Genomic DNA, 21,578 nt, shown 5'->3' on the forward strand with positions numbered 1-21,578 from the left:
GTGAGTTTGCCGGGGACATCACGGATATCAGGGGCCTCCAGCTCAGAGGTAGAATAGCGGTTGCCAATCAACTATGCCACAACGAACAAATGGCAACATATTTCCAGAGGATCATCAACATCTGCTATAGATTTTACCTTTGTTTTAAGCAGTCAGGTGTCTCGATTCGTGGACTAAGATGTTCTGGAAGAAGACTCACTTTCCCAACACCTGTTTGTTGAGTTTGCAACAAGGGATTCCACCGGGGTTCAAAGTCCTGAACGGAAAATCGTGTCTAAACGGGGCTGTACCCGGTTTAAAGAGATGATCCAAACTCATCTGACTGGAAGGTTGTCATCGGAAGAGCTGATGACTGATTCAAGCGGTTTATGCCGAAGCCGACGTGCTGGTCTCTTGTAATCCATCGCGTCATGCATGTTAGTGGAATGTCAGAATCGCTTGCCTCAGACAGGAGGCGTGAGTGGCCGGGAGATTTCTCCAATAGCCATGAAGCATGGCTCTTCGGAAGTTCAAGTGACGGCTCGTCATTGTTTTGTAGTGGCCAGGGGAGCATTCAAGGTGGCAATTAAAGAAGCTAAGAAGAGCTGTTGACAGCAGTTGTTTGAGGTTATTGATCGAGATTTTTGGTGGAATGGCTTTCGGCTGGTAACAAACAAGTTTGGCAGGAAAGCTCCAGTCCTCACAGAGGAGCAAGTTTTGGGGGCTATCTAAATGTTGTTTCACGAGGGGGATGATCCTCCGAGGGAGGAAACTGTCATTGACGACTCGTCACTCTTCACTGAAGACGAACTACTGCAACCCAGGAAACGGCTAAAACTGCATAACAGTGAGGGGTCGGATGGCCCCGGACTGTATGAATGACTAGGTCTTTCGGATTCTTGTAGAGAAGACCCTGATAGAAAGTTTTGAGGTTATGAACAGTTTCCTACTGTCTGATAACATCCCTTAGTCATGGAAGGAATTCCGGTTGCTATTGTTATCGAAGCCTGGACGATCAAACATTTACCGTCCGATATGATTTACAAATTCCATCTGCAAACTACTAGAAAAGATGGTTGATGCTCTGCTGAAACAGGACATTGGAGCTTCATGGTGGTTTATCGGAATATCAGTATGGCTTCTGCAAAGGCAGGTCTGCCCCAGACGCTGTGGGGCGGGTATGCCGCTTTGTCGAGGAAGCAGCTGCTGACACCTGGCGTACCAGGCGCATTCCGGTCATCTTGCTTCTTGATGTCAAGAATGCCTTGGATTCGCTACGTTGAGGTGCGGTGTTTGAAGCATTAAGAGCTAAACAGATTGGTGGAGGTACGAGACGGCTTGGGTAGCATTATCTAGAAGACATATGGCTCGTTTATGACATGCCGAGATCTCGACTTCAGTTTCCGACCAAGTGTAGAGTTCCACAGGGATCGGTGATTTAACTGACCCTATGGAATATGGTATTTGACGGGTGCTTTGTCTCCACTAACCAGCCGGGGTGGTGCTGATTGCTTTTGCAGACGACCTTGCGCTGGTGACCTCCGCGAAACACGCTGACGAAGTGGTTGCTACTGCCAACGCGGCAATTCGTCTAGTGCAAGATTGGTTGGACGGCAATTTCTGCTTATAAGACATCTCTAAACTCTCCTGTAGGGAGGCATCTCATGCCTCCGCTATGAATTAAGGTTGGAGACAATTTCATTTTCTAAGTGGAGGCGACGAAATATTTGGGGGTGTGGTTAGATCATCGCCGCTCCTTCACGGTACATGTTAAAGAGACGTCGGGGAAGGCAGGAACGATGGAATCTTCCCCCAGTAGATTACTGAGCAATGTAGCCGGCCTTCAGGCCTCTAAAAACAGCCCTCTGTGAGAATTTTATAAATTTAGAGCTACTATATAGAATTGAGGTTTGGTCATAAGCATTGGGGAGGGATCGAAACCGCCGTATAGTTGAGGGAGTGCAGCGGAGAATCGCTCTCCGTATTGCGTCGGCATATCCTTCTGTCTCGACTGAGGCGGGGTTGTTCACTACAGGAGTCCCTCCGTTTCAACAACTTGCTGCCATGCGACTTAGATTTCTTCGTAGGGCAGCTAAAGCTGCGATGGTTTACCGAATGTATTACAAATGGCTGGGATCGGTCCTCTACAGGGTGGTGGACTGATGCGCTAAAAATTCGGCAAGTGAAACCTTGGGTCAATAAAAAAATTGGTTAAATCTTCTACTGGCTGACCAAGTTTTTGATTGGTTACAGCGTGTTCCGGGAGTACTTGCATGTGCGATAGTGAACTGGTGACCCCTTCTGTCTCTCTTGCGGGGAGCTTGATACCCTGGAGCATGTTGTGTTCGACTGTGGCCGTGGAACAGGGAACGTTAGCAATGCGAATGGATTACTGGATAATTGTCAGTAGAGAATGTCGTGGATCTTATGTTGGCGGATTACGTGCAATTTCGGGCAATATCCGATTACGTTACACGTATCCTTCAGCAGAAGGGTAGAGATGATGGGGCAACGAGGGGATGAGGGACAGCTTTCTGCTGAGCTGTTATTCCTTTACGCATACACAGATGGGTGGCAGTGATGAGGCTCGTGGACTCTTTCTTGTGAGGAAAGAAAAGATCGTAGCCCTGGCGGAAATACCCTTTCAGGTGTTTTCATTAGTGGCAGGATGGCATGAAGACCGAGTCCCGGCTTCTGAAGTGGAGGAACGGAGAACGACATAATGGTGCCTGGTAATCCTATTTCGGGAGTTAGAGGCAGGCAATAAATTAAGATCCGAACGGCAAGCCGACCTGTTATGCCTTACGTACCGCCTATCGGCAGTACGTAAGGCATAAGAGGGCTGTTAGGTATAAGGAAACTCTTCCGGACTGTGTTATGCAACATTGTGGTATCCGGAAATTACACCTTTCGGAATCGAATCGAGTTGGTCAGCCGCCGAAAATATATCACTAACGATCGCACTAAGTCTAAATTCGATAACAATGATGCTAATTGCTTCATATACATTGTCATCACCTGATGTCAGCCGCAGAACGTCACTGGTATCAGAAAGAGAGGAAGATGTGCCATGTCCGAGGCCTCATACACTTTGTCATCAGAAGTTGAAACCTTAAGGAGAATGGAAAAAAGATGCAAGAAAGGATGATCGAAAGCAAAGTCTAGATGGTAAACAAACAAATGTAATATGTTCAAGAATCCATATTCAACGTCATTAAATTTCTGTATTTGTTATACTTTGTAAGCAAGAAAGAATTAATAGTTCTAGTTTCATTGGAAGTGTGAAAAATTTAAGCCTTTTTTTATTTTTTCTGAAGTGGAGAGGCTAATGACCAAAGTAGTGAATGCCCCTAAAAACTTCAAAAAACATTTAAAAAAAAAATAAAATAGTAATAATGATAATAACAAAGCCATGAGGTAAGTAATCCCCACGTCCGGAACATAAGATCTACGTTCCACGACCAGGGCGGAAACAGCTGTACTATTCATAATGCTGGCTAACGCGGCTCCGACTGTTTTCCTCGGAGATGGAATTTCTTCGGTGGTCTGATTCCACCCACAGGTCGTACTACAAAGGACTGGATTTTCGGCCAACTGCAAGTATGAAAAACTTAAATGATTAAGGAAATGGATTCACACCATCTTTAGAGCTGATGATGTAGCGGGCAGAGTCGAGGTGATTGCAGATGTAACGGAGGCCCTTTCGCTATCCACATGTCCTCCGCGATGGCAAACATGTACTTAAAGTGCTCATGTATGTCGGATCATGGGGCCCTGAAAACTTTGGTATGTAGGGGCCTGTAGTCAGTGCAGAGATTGCACATTCGCTCCCTGCCAGGACATATGTCGGTTCAATCAGAGTACCGGATCGGACCTCCGGGGTTGATAGCTCGTTGTCGTCGTCGTCCTCGGCTTCGGTGGTGTCCTATGCCGGGAGCCGGGAGCTACCCGGCCGATGACATACTTATCGATCATGAAGCTGTTCGAAAAATGGAAATGAAGAAGAAAAAAGGATGACCGAAAGGCAAACCAAAAGATTAAATAATTTAAAAAAATAGCGAGTTGATAATTCAATGGAATATGAATGAATGTTTGTCGAGCATCAATGAGCTCAAAGCTTGTTACATGTTGTAGATCCACTTTGTACATGCCTGCAAGAAACAAGTTTCTGCCGAAATAAAAATTTCTATGTAAGAAGATAAATACATTTTGGCGAGATCACCGCCAAATATAAGGTTAGAGGTGGAGTAGTTATATTAACATCGACTAGAGTTACCATCGAAGCTGTTGAAATAAGTACATATCTGCAAGCGGTCGCAATCAGACTGAAGCGTCCGCTTCAGATCACTATTTGTAGCATAAACTTGCCGAATTTTGATTGGAAGGAGGATGACATAGCACGATTAATTGCTTACCTTCCCCCAGCAATACTGCTGGTGGGTGACTTCAATGCACGTAAATTCTCTTTGGGAGTCATATCGAGTAGATCCCCGTGGAAGCGAATTGGAAAAGTTCCTGCTGGGTTCTGATTTCATTATCTTTAATGATGGTTCAGGAACTTTTTAGAATGCCAGAGATGTATCAATGTCCTGTATAGATCTAACACTTATAAGTGCATCGATAGCACCGAGGTACACTTTCCATGTTTTAGAGGATCTACATGGAAGCGATCCTTTTCCGATGCAAGTTGTAACTGACGTTACAAGAAAAATATATTCCATCAATAAGATGGTTGTTTGATAAGGCAGATTGGACGAGCTTCGTAGTTAGGACGATACCTCCTGAAACAACAGGGATTATCGAAGCTGATGTAGACGCTATAACTAATGCCATACTTGATTCGGCATCAAGATATATTCCCAGAACATGTGGGAAGCTCAAGAAGCGACCCGTTCCGTGGTTGAACGATGAAATAAGTGAAGCTGTTAAAACAAATAAAACAGCATATAATGCTTTTAAGAGTCCACTATTATAAAATCTAATTGCCTTTAAATAATATAGGGCGTATGCAAATAGACTTATGATAGATTCTAAAAAACGATCCTGGCTGCAATACGTGTCATCCATTAACAGAAACACGACTGCATCAGACGTTTGAAAGAAAGTGAAGGCTATTTGTAGGCGTCAAACTTTACTACCATAACTCCAAACGAAACTGCAGAGTTACTAGTCAATCATTTCGAAGAAGCCAGCAAAACGGCTAATTAAGATGAATATCTCAGAACACAAAAAACAGAACTTGAGGGGTCTGCTAAATTTCACAACGGAAATGAATTAGTCATATATACCATTGAAAATAGAAAAACTTGTGAGAGCATTGGAGAAAGCCGGCAATACAGCTGCTGCTCGGGATGAAATTCATTGTCATGATCAGACAGCTGAATACTATTGTAAAATGTAAATTGATAGAATTATATAATCAGATAAGGCGGGAAGGAATGTACCCGCAGCAGTGGAAAAAACACATATTGTTCCAGTTACAAAGAAAGATAATTATCTGACAGATCCCAATAGTTACCATCCTATTTCTTTGACGTGCGCTACGGGAAAAATATTTGAAAAAATGATAAATAATCGGCTCGTTTGGATTTTAGAAAAATGAAATCTCTTATCTTCACATCAAGCAGGTTTTCGACAATACCACTCTACTACTGATCAAAGGATAAACTTAGAGAACATCATATGTAACAGCCTTATCACAAGAAAACATTGTGTCAGAATCTTCTTTGACCTGCATAAGTCATTCGACATGACCTGGCGTCATGGAATGTTGCTCCATTACATAGAGCAATCGCGGCAATCTGCCAGTATTACTCAGCAACTATATACGTGAACGACCGTACTTTTCAAGTACGTGTTAACAATGAATACTCAATATTCCAACCCCGTAGGGGAAGACATCCGCCTTGTGACGCTTTCAGTCGCCACACTCTCTCCGTTCGTGATGGACTTTCACGGGATTTCGGTCTCTAACTTTTTACATCTCACAGTAATAAGCCACGCCTCGTTGAGATGCCACCGATGTAAATGCCTCGGTAGACATCTACATCGGTGATTTTTAAACTCAGCTTTTGCCTTCGCTGCAGGCCTCATCCAGACATTTTGAATGTCCTACATCGTTGCCCTTTGAACAAACTAACCATGTTCGCGGAAGTACGAACCCCACGCCTAGTTCTACATTTACTGAGCCACTATAGTCTAAATGTCTTTCAAGATTTGAGGCAAAATGAGAAACAGCATACCACCACAAATATTGTTCGTAACAATGAAATTGAGTCCTAGTTCCCTTAGTAAACATAACTTTCAGTTCATACCCCTGACTTGGTTAATTTACGGACTCCGGTATGATCTACAAGGGAGATGCGGACAGACCTCCTCCTCATCCCACTCAGCTCCATCGCAGAGTCCCGCATGACATTTGCTTACTTACTACCATCGTCGAGATGCTACTACATCACTCAGCAGTGCTGTCGCCGTTCCGCCGGTAGTGATGCTTGCTCATTCAAAACTTCCCTCGTCAAAACGACGCTACACCTCACGGTTGCATAGTAACCATACTCTCGGGTGCAGCCGTTGTTCCGCTGACGGCTAACATTCAATAATAATACCACAACTTCTAAACTAACCGTGGCTCGATGCCAACACGCCTACCTCCGGCCAATCAACTGCCCAGGCGGTCCCTAGCCACTCGGGGTGCTACTCTACTATAGACCTTCATCCGAGATGCTCAGGGCGAGAAAACGGAGGATGCCAGCCACAATGGTCCATTCTCTGCGAGATCAAAGGTTGACTCGCAGATCAAAGAAAGAATCCACTCTCTCGAGCTCCCTAACAACTCTGGTACGTTCAGCCTTGTACCGAGTACAAACATAAAGGACATGGTCCACAGTATCATCGATCAAAAAGTTCAAGCAAAAGCCCAAATCAACCAAACCAAACCTAGGCAAACTATTCCTAAAAGCACCATGTCCTGAAAGGAATTGAGTTGTGTACCGATTGGTGAAGACCCGACTAATTGCTTGCAGCTTTCTAACATTTGGAAAAATACCACACATTTATTGACCAGTAGAAAAATCGTTCCACCTAGCTTGCCAAGAGTCAAAACCTTGGTCTTCGATTTCTCGTGTACGCCAAGACGTAAGAAGGCCTCCTTTCTTAAAAACATACTGCTTGCTAGGTTCCGTAGCTAAAATGTAAGTGGGTTTGATGCCAGTGATTAGGAGAGACTGCTTCTCTCGAGACAGTTCTTGTTAGCTGACAACAGCTAACAATATAAGACACCGGGCTCGCAATAGAATATCCCTAAGCAATGGAATTGTAAACGATGAACCCAAACGGACGCAGGATACAAGATTATGGCCTCACAGACACCTTTATAAAGAATACGCATGGTACGTTAATTCAACCCCCAGTGGGGATGAATGACTCTTCGACACCAAAGAAGGCATCAATAGCCTTCCTTGCGACAAACTGAAGGTGCTCCTTGAATTGAAGTCTCATAAAATATCTGGATGACACCCAGATATTTCTGAACGATAACGTACCTAATCGGAAGGCTGTCCATCACGACCCGTCGGTTACGGGTCACGGCTAGACGACCTTTAAGAAACATCATAGTGGTCTTCTCCGCAGTGAATACCATCTTATGCTGAAGACTTCACAAACTGACAATCTTGCATTACTGTGTCGCTTTGAGCTCTATCTCGGCACGCGAGGTACCCTCGACACGCAGCAACCCATCGTCGGTATAAGCCACTATACGGTAGCACTGGCATCCGCAACCCAATTAGATAATTAAACTCGACGATCCAGACGAGTGGACCTTCAATACTGCCTTGTGAACAACCTTTTGACAGGATCTTTCCTACTTCCGAGCCGCCGTCGCGAAGGACGACGGTTCTGTTGATGAAGTAGCTCGAGAGAGTTCTAATTTCGTTTTGCGTTCAGCTACGTTGCTGAAGCTGAAACAAGGCAGAGGGCCATCACAGGTTATTGAAGGCCCCGGGTATGTCCAAAAAGACGCTGAATACATATTTGTACTCGCTTGTCGAAGCCAAATCCATTACCCTAAGAATTGCGTATTCTGTGCCCTTGCCAGGGCGAAAACCATACTGGTCGTCCATCAGCATATGGTTAGAATTCAACCTACTATTAAGATGGAGGTACAAGACCTTCTCGAATACCTTACCTACCACAAGCAAGAGCGTCAGAGGCCAGTTAGCAGAACGTACAGTGCTGTCCTCGTCGCCACTTTTGAAGAATAGCTTCAACTTATCACGTTTCCAACGCGCTGGAAAATATCCAGCAAAAAGTATCCTATTAAAAACCCCAGTCAAGGGACCAAGAATTACTGGCAACGTACGAACAAGGAGCTCCACTCTGATACCATCATATCCGGGGACTTTATTCCTAGTCAGGTTATAAATCACTTTGTAATCTCAGAAAACAAATTCTCAGAGCAAAAACCTACTCCTCTACTCCCCGAACACGTCGATGATAAGAGGTATCTCCTGGATCGAGGTCAGTATCATCTGGAAGTAGGTCGTTCATCAGAAGAGTGAGGACATGATCTTTGTCTATTACAACTCCATCCTGGATCGAAAGAACCGACAGAAAATTGTCTTTTTTCTTCTTATGACCAAGAACTCTATACACGACACCCCTGGGTCTTATTTCCTTGCTCTTGTTCAAAAGAGCGCCAGGAATCACGCTTAGAAGACCTAACCTTATGAAATATATATTCATCAGAAAAAATGATTGGAAAATGGCGTATCAGAAGGCTCGCCGTTGAGTGGTACCTTGTTCACGATTGCCATCAATAAACTGATATTAACCATTCCAGCAGAAATCAGCAGAAGTGATTTTTTCTATGATTTGACAATTGCGTATACCAGCAACATTACAGCTATGGCGAAGTACAAATTGCAACGTACGATAAACACCCTCAACAAAGTTGCGAAAAATAATGGTTTCATATTTGTACCAGATAAAACGTGCTGTGTACACTCCTGTAGGAAGAGAATTCCTCACGAAAGTCTTGTTTTGACTATCGATGACCATCCAATAGAATACAAAGATAATGTATGATTTTTAGATCTGTTACTAGATAAATGCTTTCAGTGGGATTACATATACAGAACTTGATTGATAGATGCACAAAAGCTCTCTACACTATGGAACATTTATCCAACTTCAATTGGGGCTCTGATAAAGGAATACTACTGAGGTTGTATAAAGCATTGGTTTAATCGAAACTCGACAACCGATATATTGTAAGCATTCGCTAGACAATTACATTTAAGAAAGTTAGACGTAATAAATAACAGCAAAATAAGATATGCCACAGGCGCTTTCCGTACAAGTCCGGCGACTAGTCAATGTCGGAAGCCGGAATTGCCAGAAGAGATCCTATTGCTAAGATATGCGGCAAATACATGGGCTTGCCTACCCATATAAATAATAAATCTTTTAACAATCATCCTTTGGCTGCATTATACGAATGTTGTGCTACTTATTCCAGACCAACCGGATTAAGGAATCACAAATTAACAAGAAAATTTGAAATTGCTTTACCAGAGACATTAGAAATTTCTACAAAAAAATTACCGCCATGGCTCTTACCAGCGGTTAACACAATATTGGATCTCTTCTGTTGAAAAATAAAAGAGAAGCCAGCAGTAATCATCCAACTGGAATTTTTATCAACCGTCAGTAGCTACGAAGTATACATAAAAATTTATATTGGCAGTTCTAAAACCGAATACGGTGTTGGATGCTCCATATATGTAAATGGAGAAGCCATTCTCCATTCTTGGAAATTGCCAGATATGGCAAGTGTTTATACGGCAGAACTTATTACCATTCTGCAAGCTCTTCACTGCTCTGAACATTTCTGCAAAGAGAGAGTGCTTTTATGTCCGACTCGATAAGTACACTTATTGTAATTCGGAAAAAGAACATTAAGGACGTCCTTATTTCAAACATCCTGTACATTTTGTACGTTTTAAATCGACAATGACAGCGATGTGTATTTGTATGAATTCCAGAGCATGCTGGTATTGCAGGAAATGAAAGCGCAGACGAAGCTGCCAGAGAGGCACCAGTCTGTGATAACTTGGATAGAATTCCTGTACAAGCGGCAGATGTTAAAGATTGTCTACCTAATACAATAAGAAACAGGTGGAGCAATGATTGGAGAAGATAAAATACGAAACTAAACTGTGTTAAAACTTCTCCATATAAATGTTAGAGCGACCTGATGCTGACTCGCCGAGAAAAAATTGGCGGTGACCAGACTTAGAATCGGTCACCCACGAATAACAATTTCATATTTGTTAACTGGCGAAGAAAGACCAGTGTGCTGTGTTTGTTATAAAGTACTTACAGTCAAGCAGCTAATAGAAAAGTTTACCATATTCGAGGACCTCAGAAAGAGGATCGGTCTAATAAATAATATTGCTGCTGATCTGGAAAATGAAAAAGAAATAAGTAGTTGCTTATGTACACGCCAGTGGACTAATAACAAGTGCATAAGTAAATTTTAGTTGTGTTAAGGAATTTCAAAACGAAGTAGTTTCATTCCATGAAATGGATATTTTTCAATAATATTGGTATTGTGAAGACATTATTTTTTATTTTATTTTTTAATATTTTATTTTAATATCAAGGCCCTTTACACTCTGTAAATGTTCTCAGTGTCTTTAATATATGCGAGTGCCTAAATATATTGTGTTGGTGTTTTTAAATAAAATACAAGGGCCCTTTACACCCTTACATATGACGAACCGGAAAAATAAAATAATAACAACAATAATAAGAATGTATCCATCTATCTTCAATACTAATTAAAACTAAACGAACAAACATGAATTTTTCTTTTTTTTGTTAATGATGTTTAATTTGGTTGTAACTAACAATTTTATTTATTATTTCTATGTAGATTTTTTTTTACATTAATTAACTTTTATTGATTATATTTGCCTCAAGTAATATTGCTTTAACTGTAAAGAAGTATTGCATGCTTAAATTAAAATTTTATATTTTTACTTTACTATATAATACCTGTGCCATGCCTACCTTCTTATTTGTAAATTTTTTGAATAAGACATAAAATATTTACCTATTTTATGATTTTGTACGGACGATTTTTACACTAGCCTTTTTATGTGCATAAGAAATGAGATCAATTATGAGTGGTGAAAAATGTTCAACCTAGCTTCAAACCGAATTCAAGAATTTCAATGTATTCATATACAATAATTAAATAATATCTGTTTATACTAATTACAATATTAATATTTTATATATTACGTATTTATACGGATATTTATTTGATTAATAAAAAGGTAGAAGTAAATTAGTAGATTTGATTTCAATATCGTGTTCACATAGATCTGTATATCTGACAGTGCAATTTGTTGCAATGTGTTTCATGTATTTTAATAGGTAAAAATTAAAAGTGTGAAGATTATGATATAATTGATACTCTGTTCCTAATAAACTGCTAGCGGATATAGCAAGTATAGCTTTAATTATATTTCAACAAACATTAAAAAATTAAAAGATACTCACGAAATTCATGAAAATGACTCAATCTTAATAAAAAATTCGACTCATCGAATTGTTATAAGATAGAGTAAATTTTCAGAACGTTTTATGAAATTATTTTAATTTTTGTATGATTGTTACAATTGTAATAGGAGCTGTACTTTCTTAGCTTCGCGAGGAGTATTCTTGTGATAAAAATGTAGTAGTCCTGGAGTTCATCTTATTTACAGTTTACTAATTTATTTTTACAGTAATTTATTTTTACAGGCGTAAGTAGTTTATAAGCACCATAATATGAGTATGCTGGACTAAAATATTTTCCCATGCATTATTTTACGTATGATTTCATTCATAAATATAAGAAGTTTGAAAAATTGCTAAGAAATGAAGTAAAATATTTTCTGTTGATTCTTTGGATTGTTGCAAATATACGAGGGTAGGTCAATTATTATCCGCAATGTAGTTATAAATTTTATTGCAATACAAATAGGAAACTTACATGTACATCACTTTTCATCATAGTCCCCTTGCATTTCAACGCACTTGGTCCATCGTTACACAAGTTTCCTGATGCCCTCATAAAAGAAGGTTTTCGGTTGAGCTGCGAGCCAAGAACGCACCGCTTCTTTCACTGTTTCGTCTGAGGTAAATCGACGGCCCCTTAATGCCTCTTTGAGTGGACCAAACAAGTGGTAATCAGAAGGGGCAAGATTAGGACTATACGGAGGATGAGTCAGTACTTCAAAGTTGAGTTTCTGGTGCGTTTCAGCAGTGTAGGCAGCAGTATGTGGACGGGCATTGTCGTGCAACAACAGAACACCTTTCAACAGCAGTCCTCGGGGTTTGCTTCGAATTGCTTGGCATTTAGCTTGGCATTTAGCATCTTATCGTAACGCGCACTGTTTATTGTCGTGCCCCTTTCCTCATTGTTGGGTAAAATTAACAAAAATAAAATGACACATAGCTCGTATTTGCCAAACAAAATTGGACTTTAATTAGAAAAAAACAAATAAAGTGCATATAAGCTAATAATGTGAAAATCTACAATTTAACAAAACCTGAAAACAAAAGAATTTAAAACACCTTTTTTAAAAACATACACTTATAAAATTAAATGAAATTACGAAATAAACTTAACTTAATTCTGACTAGTCCAAACTTCTTTGTGTGGAGTTACTTAAAAGAGATTGTTTATAGGAGCAATCCACACATCTTGCAGGAATTGAAGACCAACATTACCAGTGCCATGCAGGTAATAGCCAGGCTACACCTAACAAGAGTAGCCAGAAAGATGATCAAACGTGTTGGCAAGTTCATAGAAGTGGATGGACATCATTTTGAACGCTTTTTGTAATTAATTATGTTGTGTTATATGTAATGATGGGGCCTGTTATATGTTGAGCACTCTGTATTATATGCGTATATTATTATATAATATAATTATATATATATAATTTATCAATTTAATCGTCAAAATTAATTAGTATAATAAGTTAAGTATTATTTAAACATCTGTTGAAAATCAGAATGTTGAGGAATTCAAAGAATGACTACTTATGTTGCAGCTGTAATGCGTGCTGCTTTTCATCACAGATCAAAATTGAATTATAAAGATGAGCTCTTGAGAAATGGAGAGACATTTATTTGAAATGTTAACATCAGCAAAATTACATGTTATTTATCACTACCAAAACCATATTACGGTTATTACATTAAAACCGTATATAAATTAGTTCCCTGTCAGTTACTTATGAAAATTTTCTTTTATTTAAATTATTGGATATTGTAACAGCACTGTTAAACAGTTATATTTATAAATTTCAAAATTCACACTTAAAAACGAAATTTGTTTAATATTTTTGTTACCCACTTAGTCGACTTGTTACGACTTAGCCGTGGCCGAGTAGAAAGCGTATCGGCATTTTGTGCGGTAGTCCCGGGTTCGAATCTCGGTCAGGCATGACACTTTTTCTTACGCTACCAATTTCCACCAGGCTAATGATCATAGCTGTTTATGGCCGCTCTTTCATAACAGAAATAAATAAAGGATAAAAATATTTTTTTCTCAATGCGCAAAATGTTCCATTATCAAATATCCTATTCTCAAGCAAAACGGAGAGATCCTTATTGGAAACAACTCCGCTAAGACGGGGAGAGATTCATTTAGAAAAAAACCGCAAGATCGTTTTTCTTAATAATTAGCTTACCAGTGATTACTTACCCATGATTACTTTCTTCTTTTTAATAAACGAGAAAAAACTCAACAATAATACTATCACTTAATTATTTAATTTCATAAATGCTTAATTAATGTAAAACTTACATTTTATCTGTTAAACTAACTAGTCAAAATTAGTTTTACTTTTAGTAATAAAATTATTTTCATTTTTAAACTTTATATTTTTTTATAGTAACCTTTATACAAGCAATATTGATTACTGGATTGAAATGTGTGATTTTGTATCTACTACTGTAATATTTTCATTATTTTAACATACATGCAATTACCAATAAATATTTATAAGAAATATGCAGACATACGAGTTTGCTGTACATGTCAGTGTTACCGTAACCTGGTTAATTAATTTAATTTTAGAAGAATATGATAGATGAAAAAGTGTTTTAATATTAACAGTGAAGCTAGTAAACATCCAATATGTTATCAATAAAAGTTTGATAAATCATTTAATATTATTTAGTATAGGAAACAGTAGGTAAAGTATAGTACGTATATATAGTAACAGTAATAACAGTACAGTATACAGTATAATCTATTTTATTAAAACACTCAGTGATTTAAAAATGTACATACAGAATTATTGTCTGGAAACAGAAACAAACATTATTATTCTGTCTAAACAATTTACTACGAATTACAAAAAATTACATTGAAATATTTGCATTGAAAGATAAACGATCTAATTCATAATTGTATTACAGAGAATTGATGCTAGTAGCCGATGCCTTGCGATTGGGTGGAGCAATTCTTAGTCTGTATCCTGATATGTTGGCACCGCAGTTAATCGGCAGGCTCTTACCTGAAATCGGGCCCAATCCGAACGTTAAGATGCTAATAGGACAATGTGACCGATTTGGACTTGAAAACTGCGCTTTATTACCTTTCTACCACTGTTTACATACTCCTGGTGGGCCATTAAAGGTACTTAAAAGACTTAAATTTATTTTTCTAAAGCTAACTTTTTATGTTAAAAATTTAAATGAAATACTTCCTAATATTTATTTTAAAAATAGTGTACGTGTATTTTATGTGTACATAAAAGGCCTGACAGTCTATTAAATAATAATAATAATTTATTATTTAAGTTATTTATTTACAATACCAAATTAATAACATAAACTCATCTTTAATAAAGTTGGTCAAAAGATATTTCCTACTTAAACGTATATAATGAAAATATAAAATGAGGTGATACGTTTTCTTGTTTTTCCCTTACTTGTTTTGTCGGTAGAGACGGATTCCATACGCTGTTGAACTATGTAACTCTCTCCGGTCCAAGCCTTTCCTCCAACATCCCTCAGATTTTTGCAGTCTCTCCCTGCCCCTTTTCTCTTTACTATTTAGTCTTACTGGTCCTCTCCTTTCATCCTCTCTTGCCCACGCTCCTTGTTTTGGCATTCACGGCCCATCCATAATGTTCTCATCGAATCAAAATTCTTCCTTTCCACCCGATCCACAGTTAAATTATGCTCTAATTCTTAGTTGATAAAATTTTATCTGATTCCATTCTTTCTTAGACGTCTCATTTTTGATCTTGTTAATTTACTCATATGCTTAGCCAGGGGTTTTCAACTCCACTGAAATGGTATGTGATTTTAGATTACATCGTAATTTATTTTAACTATTACTACTATTATTATAAAAATTTCAAACTATATAAAATTTAAAACAACCCTTATTATTGCAATTATAAATATTTATCCATTTTAGATGTGTTATTCGGCTACCGTCTTAGCTATTCATACACTGTTAGGCAATTTTCCTTTCATGCAATCTGTATTTCACATTAATTATTTAGTAGAGGCACCGATTATGTAATACTCTTTACTTTGCTAATGACGCGAAGAAAACTTTTCTAATTCCATTGTTTTACACAGAATTCCTTTCATTATTAATCAGGTTACAATAACAGCTGGCTGAAACTGAGAGATGATTAAAACACTAGACGTACACTGAGATTTAATTAAAAACTGTACGAGATAGATGTTAGTACAGTGAAACAGATAATAACTTCAATGCATCGATCAGATCCACTTATAAATAACTCCATCTTGTTTTTTCTTGTTCAGTATAAAAACTACTGTATTACTTTAGTTTAATCGAAAATTTTATTGTAAAATAGATTTTTAAGTTTATAACAGATATGTATTAAGTTTATGTGATATGTATTAAGGTGGAAAATCCAAAATATTTTTCAACCAGGTAATCATAGCTTTGGGGGAGAAATTTGGTTAGAAATTCATACGTACTACATAAAGTATCAATATGTCACAACTACGTATTGCTGAACCGGTGATAATATATTATTTTGTTATATCTTTTGTTAAAGGTGTTAATACAATCAAATATGGCTGTAATGAAACATTATTATCGAATGTTAACAGGTGATTTTTTAAATATAACGATGCTAAAATTTAAACAATAAAATTAGTTTTTATACATCACCACTTTTGAGAAAATAAATAACAGTTTTAAAAATTTTAATACATACTATAGCATAGATCAGAAAGTGTCCTATGTATACCTGTTTAGAATACTGTAGAATCTTTGAACACCGTATCTTTACAAATTATGCCGATAAATAAAAAAATAAATTTCGTAAAAAATTTATTAATTTGGTTTGGATGTTTAATTTTGTTGAATCTAAACACAATTTTGGTGATAATAAATAATTTTTAAATTAGTAAATTTGAATTTTGATTAAAATAATCATTTTTTGATCTATTTTTTAAAATTGATTTTCTAAGGCATTTTTTAATTTTATTTGTTACTACTTAAAGAATACAAACAAACTATTGGTATTACTAAAATATACGTCCTTGTATATTTTTTATACGTCCTTTTATATTGATTTTGAACATTTAAAAAAAAAATAATTTCTTGGATTAAAATTTGTGGCAAATTTAGGGATAGTATCACCTAATAATAATTCCATTTATGGTGATGCTTGGGAAGTTAATATTACTGACTTGTATTTAGTTTTTAACAAATGTTAAATTTACTATACATTAAATGTATAGTAAAATGTTGTTAAAATCTTTTTCCCGGTTTTTCTTTCAATCTGAGATTTTTGTAATTATTTTACAAACAAATTTCTATTTATTTTCTGAAATTGTAAATATCATTAATAACTAATGATAAATATCGTTGTAAAAAGGAATGAGTTATATAAGATATGCAGGACTTGGATTTTATTGAAAAAAAATGGATAAACTACTTCAAAGCTTGTTTATCTACTCCTAAATAAGTAAAATTAGTAAAAAGAAAAAAAAACGCTTTCACAATCAGTTACGGAAGAAGATTTACAGAAAAAATGGCTTTGTCATAAAAAATCGATTTTAATAATCTTAAAAATACATGGCAATAGTAGCTAAATTACTGTGGAAAAGTCAGAAAATCGGTGAAGTATATAAAGTAGATTTTTTATACTCGTATTAATGAAATATTTTAAGTTAATCAGTTTTCTTGCAGTTTTATTAACAAAGTTAATGCAGTTAGTTATAGTGTAATTTGTAATCATGAAGTAGTTTTTACTTAAAGTTATTGCTGATAGTAACGTAGTTTACATGTCACCTGTCACCGATAAGGAAATTAAGGGTGAAATTTTACCTTTAAATGAAAATAAATCTGCGTGCATTGGTTTAATAAGTTTAATAAGATATTCAATTAATTAATGATCAAATAAGACCTGTTATAAGTTGCATTAATAGCTTTCGTAGTGATAAATAAAATTAATGTCCAATTTCGATACTCCCAGTTTTAAATAAATTGCTTGAACTGCGTACGTAGTAGTCTTCATAAATCGTTGAGGATAACGATTATCTAGGAATTAGTCGATACGGCTTTAGGTAGGGGCTGGGAGTTAAATTATTTACTGATTACTCTTATTATATAAAATGTAAATTTTGCTAAAGCAAACCATACTTTAATTCAATTATATATCTTTGAAAGGTTTACTGGCATTCATTTTCACTCATTAGCCTTGAAGAAACTTTAGGATATTGGATATGGAGTACCAATGTTTCCTTGGTTTAAAAGTTATTTATCCAACCTTCACATTTTTGTAAGAGTGAATTGAAATTAAAAGTGATTCTAAATTATTTCTGCCCTGTATGGAACAGAGTATCTTAGAACCTTATTGGTTTTTTTATACAAAAATTATGTATAAAGATAATAAGAAATTAAAAAAAAAACCGTGTTGAATATTTTCATTTTGCTGATGATGTCTCTTTATTAAAGCCTTACTATGATTTACAATATGGTTATAATAAATTACTGCGATTAATTCAGAAATTAATTATTATAAAGGAAAATTTATTACAATAAAGGTAAAACAATCATTTTGTATATTCGATCTTCTAAGAACCAAAAATGTAGAAAAATGAGAAGTTAATCCTTGTAAAAATAACCTAACCATAAGAAATTCATGATAAGTTAATATGTATTAAGGTGATAAGTTGTTATTAAGCTATAGCATGACTTGGAAGTTGATTACTGTGTATATAAAAATATTAAATAACCATGCAAATCAGGAAGCTGCCTATAATTTACATAATGTTAATAGCCAACTTATTTCAACGAAACTTCGTTTTTAATTTTATATATACATATAAAATATTACCTCCCCGTCGAAGCTTCACCCGCGCTATATGGTTACTTGCGTTTCCCATAGCAGTCAATCTTTTTATTTTATGTTTTTTAGTCAAGTAACCGGAGGCAGGTGCAGCCAGTCATAAATTAACGGGGACAGTAACTGTTTTGGTTGAGCCTCAGCCCTGTATACCTTCGCACCCGAATATATTCCTGGCCACCAAGATCGCCTGAATTAATACCATTAGATTTTTGTGCCTCGGAATGGATAAAAAGTGTTGTATACAAAACAAAAATACATTTTCGTGAGAAATTAATTAATTGCTCGCATTAAGGATACGGCTGAGCAACTTAAGGACAGCCCAGAAGAACTAAAAACGGCAAAAAATGCAGTACAGAAGCGTGAAAAGAAATGTGTTGAAAATGCCGGGCTTCTTTTGAAAATTTATAAAACAGGTAAGTATAATGCACATTGGTCCACTGAACTATTTCTAAATAAAATTCGAAGTTTTCTAACTTTCATTTCTTTTATTCAAGTTATCTTACATCATTTTGTATAGAATTAAATTTTCTAGTAGTCTTGTTTAAAACTTTTATGTGTTCATTACCCATTTAACAAATTTATTGTACGATAAACATAAAAAACAGGTTTTTTACCCCAATTTATTGGTTTTAACCTCAGATTTCTCAAAATCTACTGCAGATACAGTTCTGGAATCTATTTTATTCGGTTTTTAAAGTCAAAAAGCATAAGAGATCACTAATTCTGCTTCTTAATTAACGTCCTAAAAATTTCAGTATCACCTCCTTTCACCGGGGTAACTAAAATTCCCGCAAAAGTTTTCACTAACTGTAACTCGCTATCGAAAAATTAGGGACATATGTTTTTCCGTTAACTCTTCCGTTATTTTCAACAGTGGAATAGGTGATGAAAGTTCCGGGAGAATTTCATGATACACTTTGTATAATCTAAAGAGAAAAATCTATAAACTACCAAAATCACCAAAATTTACCAAAATTCGGCAATTTTACTTTTAAATGAATGGCCAGTTGAAGGCAAGGATTTTTTTCGGGATAGTGTGTCATTAAAAATTATATCTAATTTACGAACTTTAGATCTGATGAAACAAGAGGTTTAATAAATATATTGAAGAAAGTGCCGCCTATAAGTTTTTCTTGAGAGAAATATTTTTAATAGATATTATGTAAACTTTAAATAAAAATTCGATTAATTTTTCTTATACATCAGAATTTCACTCAAACGTTTGATGGCGTTTGAATACGGATTCTGTCACCAATCTTATCTGAAGTGAAAGCCATTTGGAAAAACATAAATGCGAAATATATATATATTCCTTATCGTTTCTGCCATTGCCAAGAATTATTTTTGTAATGTTATTATTTTTAATTGTCTAAAAAAGAATTACTACTTAGAATGCAAGTAAGAAAATTTTAGCATGAACGTTAAGTTATTGTTACAATTCTAAAGCGTGTAGGTTTTTAATAATACTATATAACACCGTATTCAGTAATAAAAAATTGTGTGAAACAATCCTGCAAATAAATTTTCTTTATTTCGATAACCATAAAATTCTATTAGCTAAGACCTTAATATAATGATAAATTACAACAATTAAAATAACTGAAAAATCTCAATTTCATTTAAAATGAAAAGTGTTTATATCTAAAAGAAGAAAAATAATTTTGATGGCTTAGTAAACTGTTCAGTGTTGATTTTAGAGAAATTAAATTTGAATTTAAAGAATTTACAGTAATTTATCGTTTTTATAATTACTCAATGTTGAACAATTCATCATCTACTGAAGTAACTTCGAGCTTTATACTCATTAAAAGTCCGTCCATTCAATTCTACCTCTTAGGGCGTTCAATAAAGATATTAGCAATTCATGTTCGGGGTCTGAGTTTGCACTAAGGCTTCATCAGTCTTAGTGCAAACATCTTTCATTTACATAGGACTACCATACCACAAAGTTCTATCTGCTCTCTCTCTCTCTCTACAATATATAACAATCAGTATATGTACAAATCTTGAGAGTATCACAACTTATTAGTATTTTCATATTTTTAATAACTTCGTTTATTAAATACCTAGTTTTTAATAAACTCCTCCTCATAACCTCCTCCTCGAGTTTGATACTTTTTTTACCTCCGGGACCACCGTCAGATACTGCTTCAGAAGATGAGATGAATGATTTGTAGCGTGTGTAAAAATGCCATGCCTGACTGGGATTCGAACACGAGACCTGGAATTGATACTTCATAACGATAAAATTCGAGAGTGGTTTATTTCCTAATATTTGTTGTCTGAAGAAAAACTATTTTATCCTATTTTTAGTTGAACTCTACTACAAAGTCGAGTCGATGGATATAAAACCCACATCAACTGCGAAAAACATTAGTCATATTAGCTGATTAAAAATTAATCTTTTTCCATTGAAGACTCCTCCTCCAATTTGACAGTTTCTCCAACTGTTGTTGGTCCAACAGTTTTCCATTTATCGGCGATTTGTTTTATGTTGTAGCTTTTTATAGTTAGGAATAATTATTAAAAAGCAAAAGAAAAAAAGCAGCGGTGTGTTCATTTTGATAAGTTAAGTAAGAAAATAAGAACAATAATGAGCAACAACTCAATTACGTCGCAGATGATGTGATATTTATAAACAAAATTTGATTTAATATTTTGCGTTTGAACGATGAATGCATTTGTTCTTTCCCAAGAAAATGATTAGCCGACGCTTTGTTTAGTGAACTGCAGTTAGAAATCTGTCTATATTATGTGGTAGTTATAATACATCACTCTCCACAGCAGTTAATATAGCAGTTATAAACAAAGTGTTTTCAAATCCTTTTTGCCACGATTGTTTTGATGAATTTTTAACTATTGTAAATATTTTATGATTCAGGTTATCAAAACGATCAAGTTTTTCATTTAAAATAATAACCGTAATAGGATGAAACAGCAGTCTTTACACGTATGTTAAAAGCCGTAACTATTATGGTTATTCACTTCCCTGAGATAGTCGCTAAAAGATTACAGTATCATTAGCAACATTTATTCTAACCTTATTGAGAAAAATGAATAGGTTTTTCTTTTTTACAAAGCGCATATACTTATATTGTCATATCAAGCCCAGCCGGAATGCAAGTGATATGCAGTCCTAAAACTAAACATTTACTTCCTGTTTACTCAGACATTGACTGA

The 21,578-nt window shown here is 35.9% G+C and overlaps 1 protein-coding gene across 1 annotated transcript in view; it reads left to right on the top strand.

The window, feature by feature from the left end:
• Positions 1–21,578, top strand: part of LOC142332106 (NACHT and WD repeat domain-containing protein 2) — a 224,458-nt gene that overhangs the window by 122,599 nt on the left and 80,281 nt on the right. The window contains exon 17 of the mRNA XM_075378333.1: positions 14,467–14,686. Coding sequence (XP_075234448.1) covers positions 14,467–14,686 — 220 coding nt within the window. The remainder of the gene's footprint in view (positions 1–14,466; positions 14,687–21,578) is intronic.

The sequence above is a fragment of the Lycorma delicatula genome, chromosome 1 (genome assembly GCF_047948215.1).
Source record: "Lycorma delicatula isolate Av1 chromosome 1, ASM4794821v1, whole genome shotgun sequence".
Lineage (NCBI taxonomy): Eukaryota > Metazoa > Arthropoda > Insecta > Hemiptera > Fulgoridae > Lycorma > Lycorma delicatula.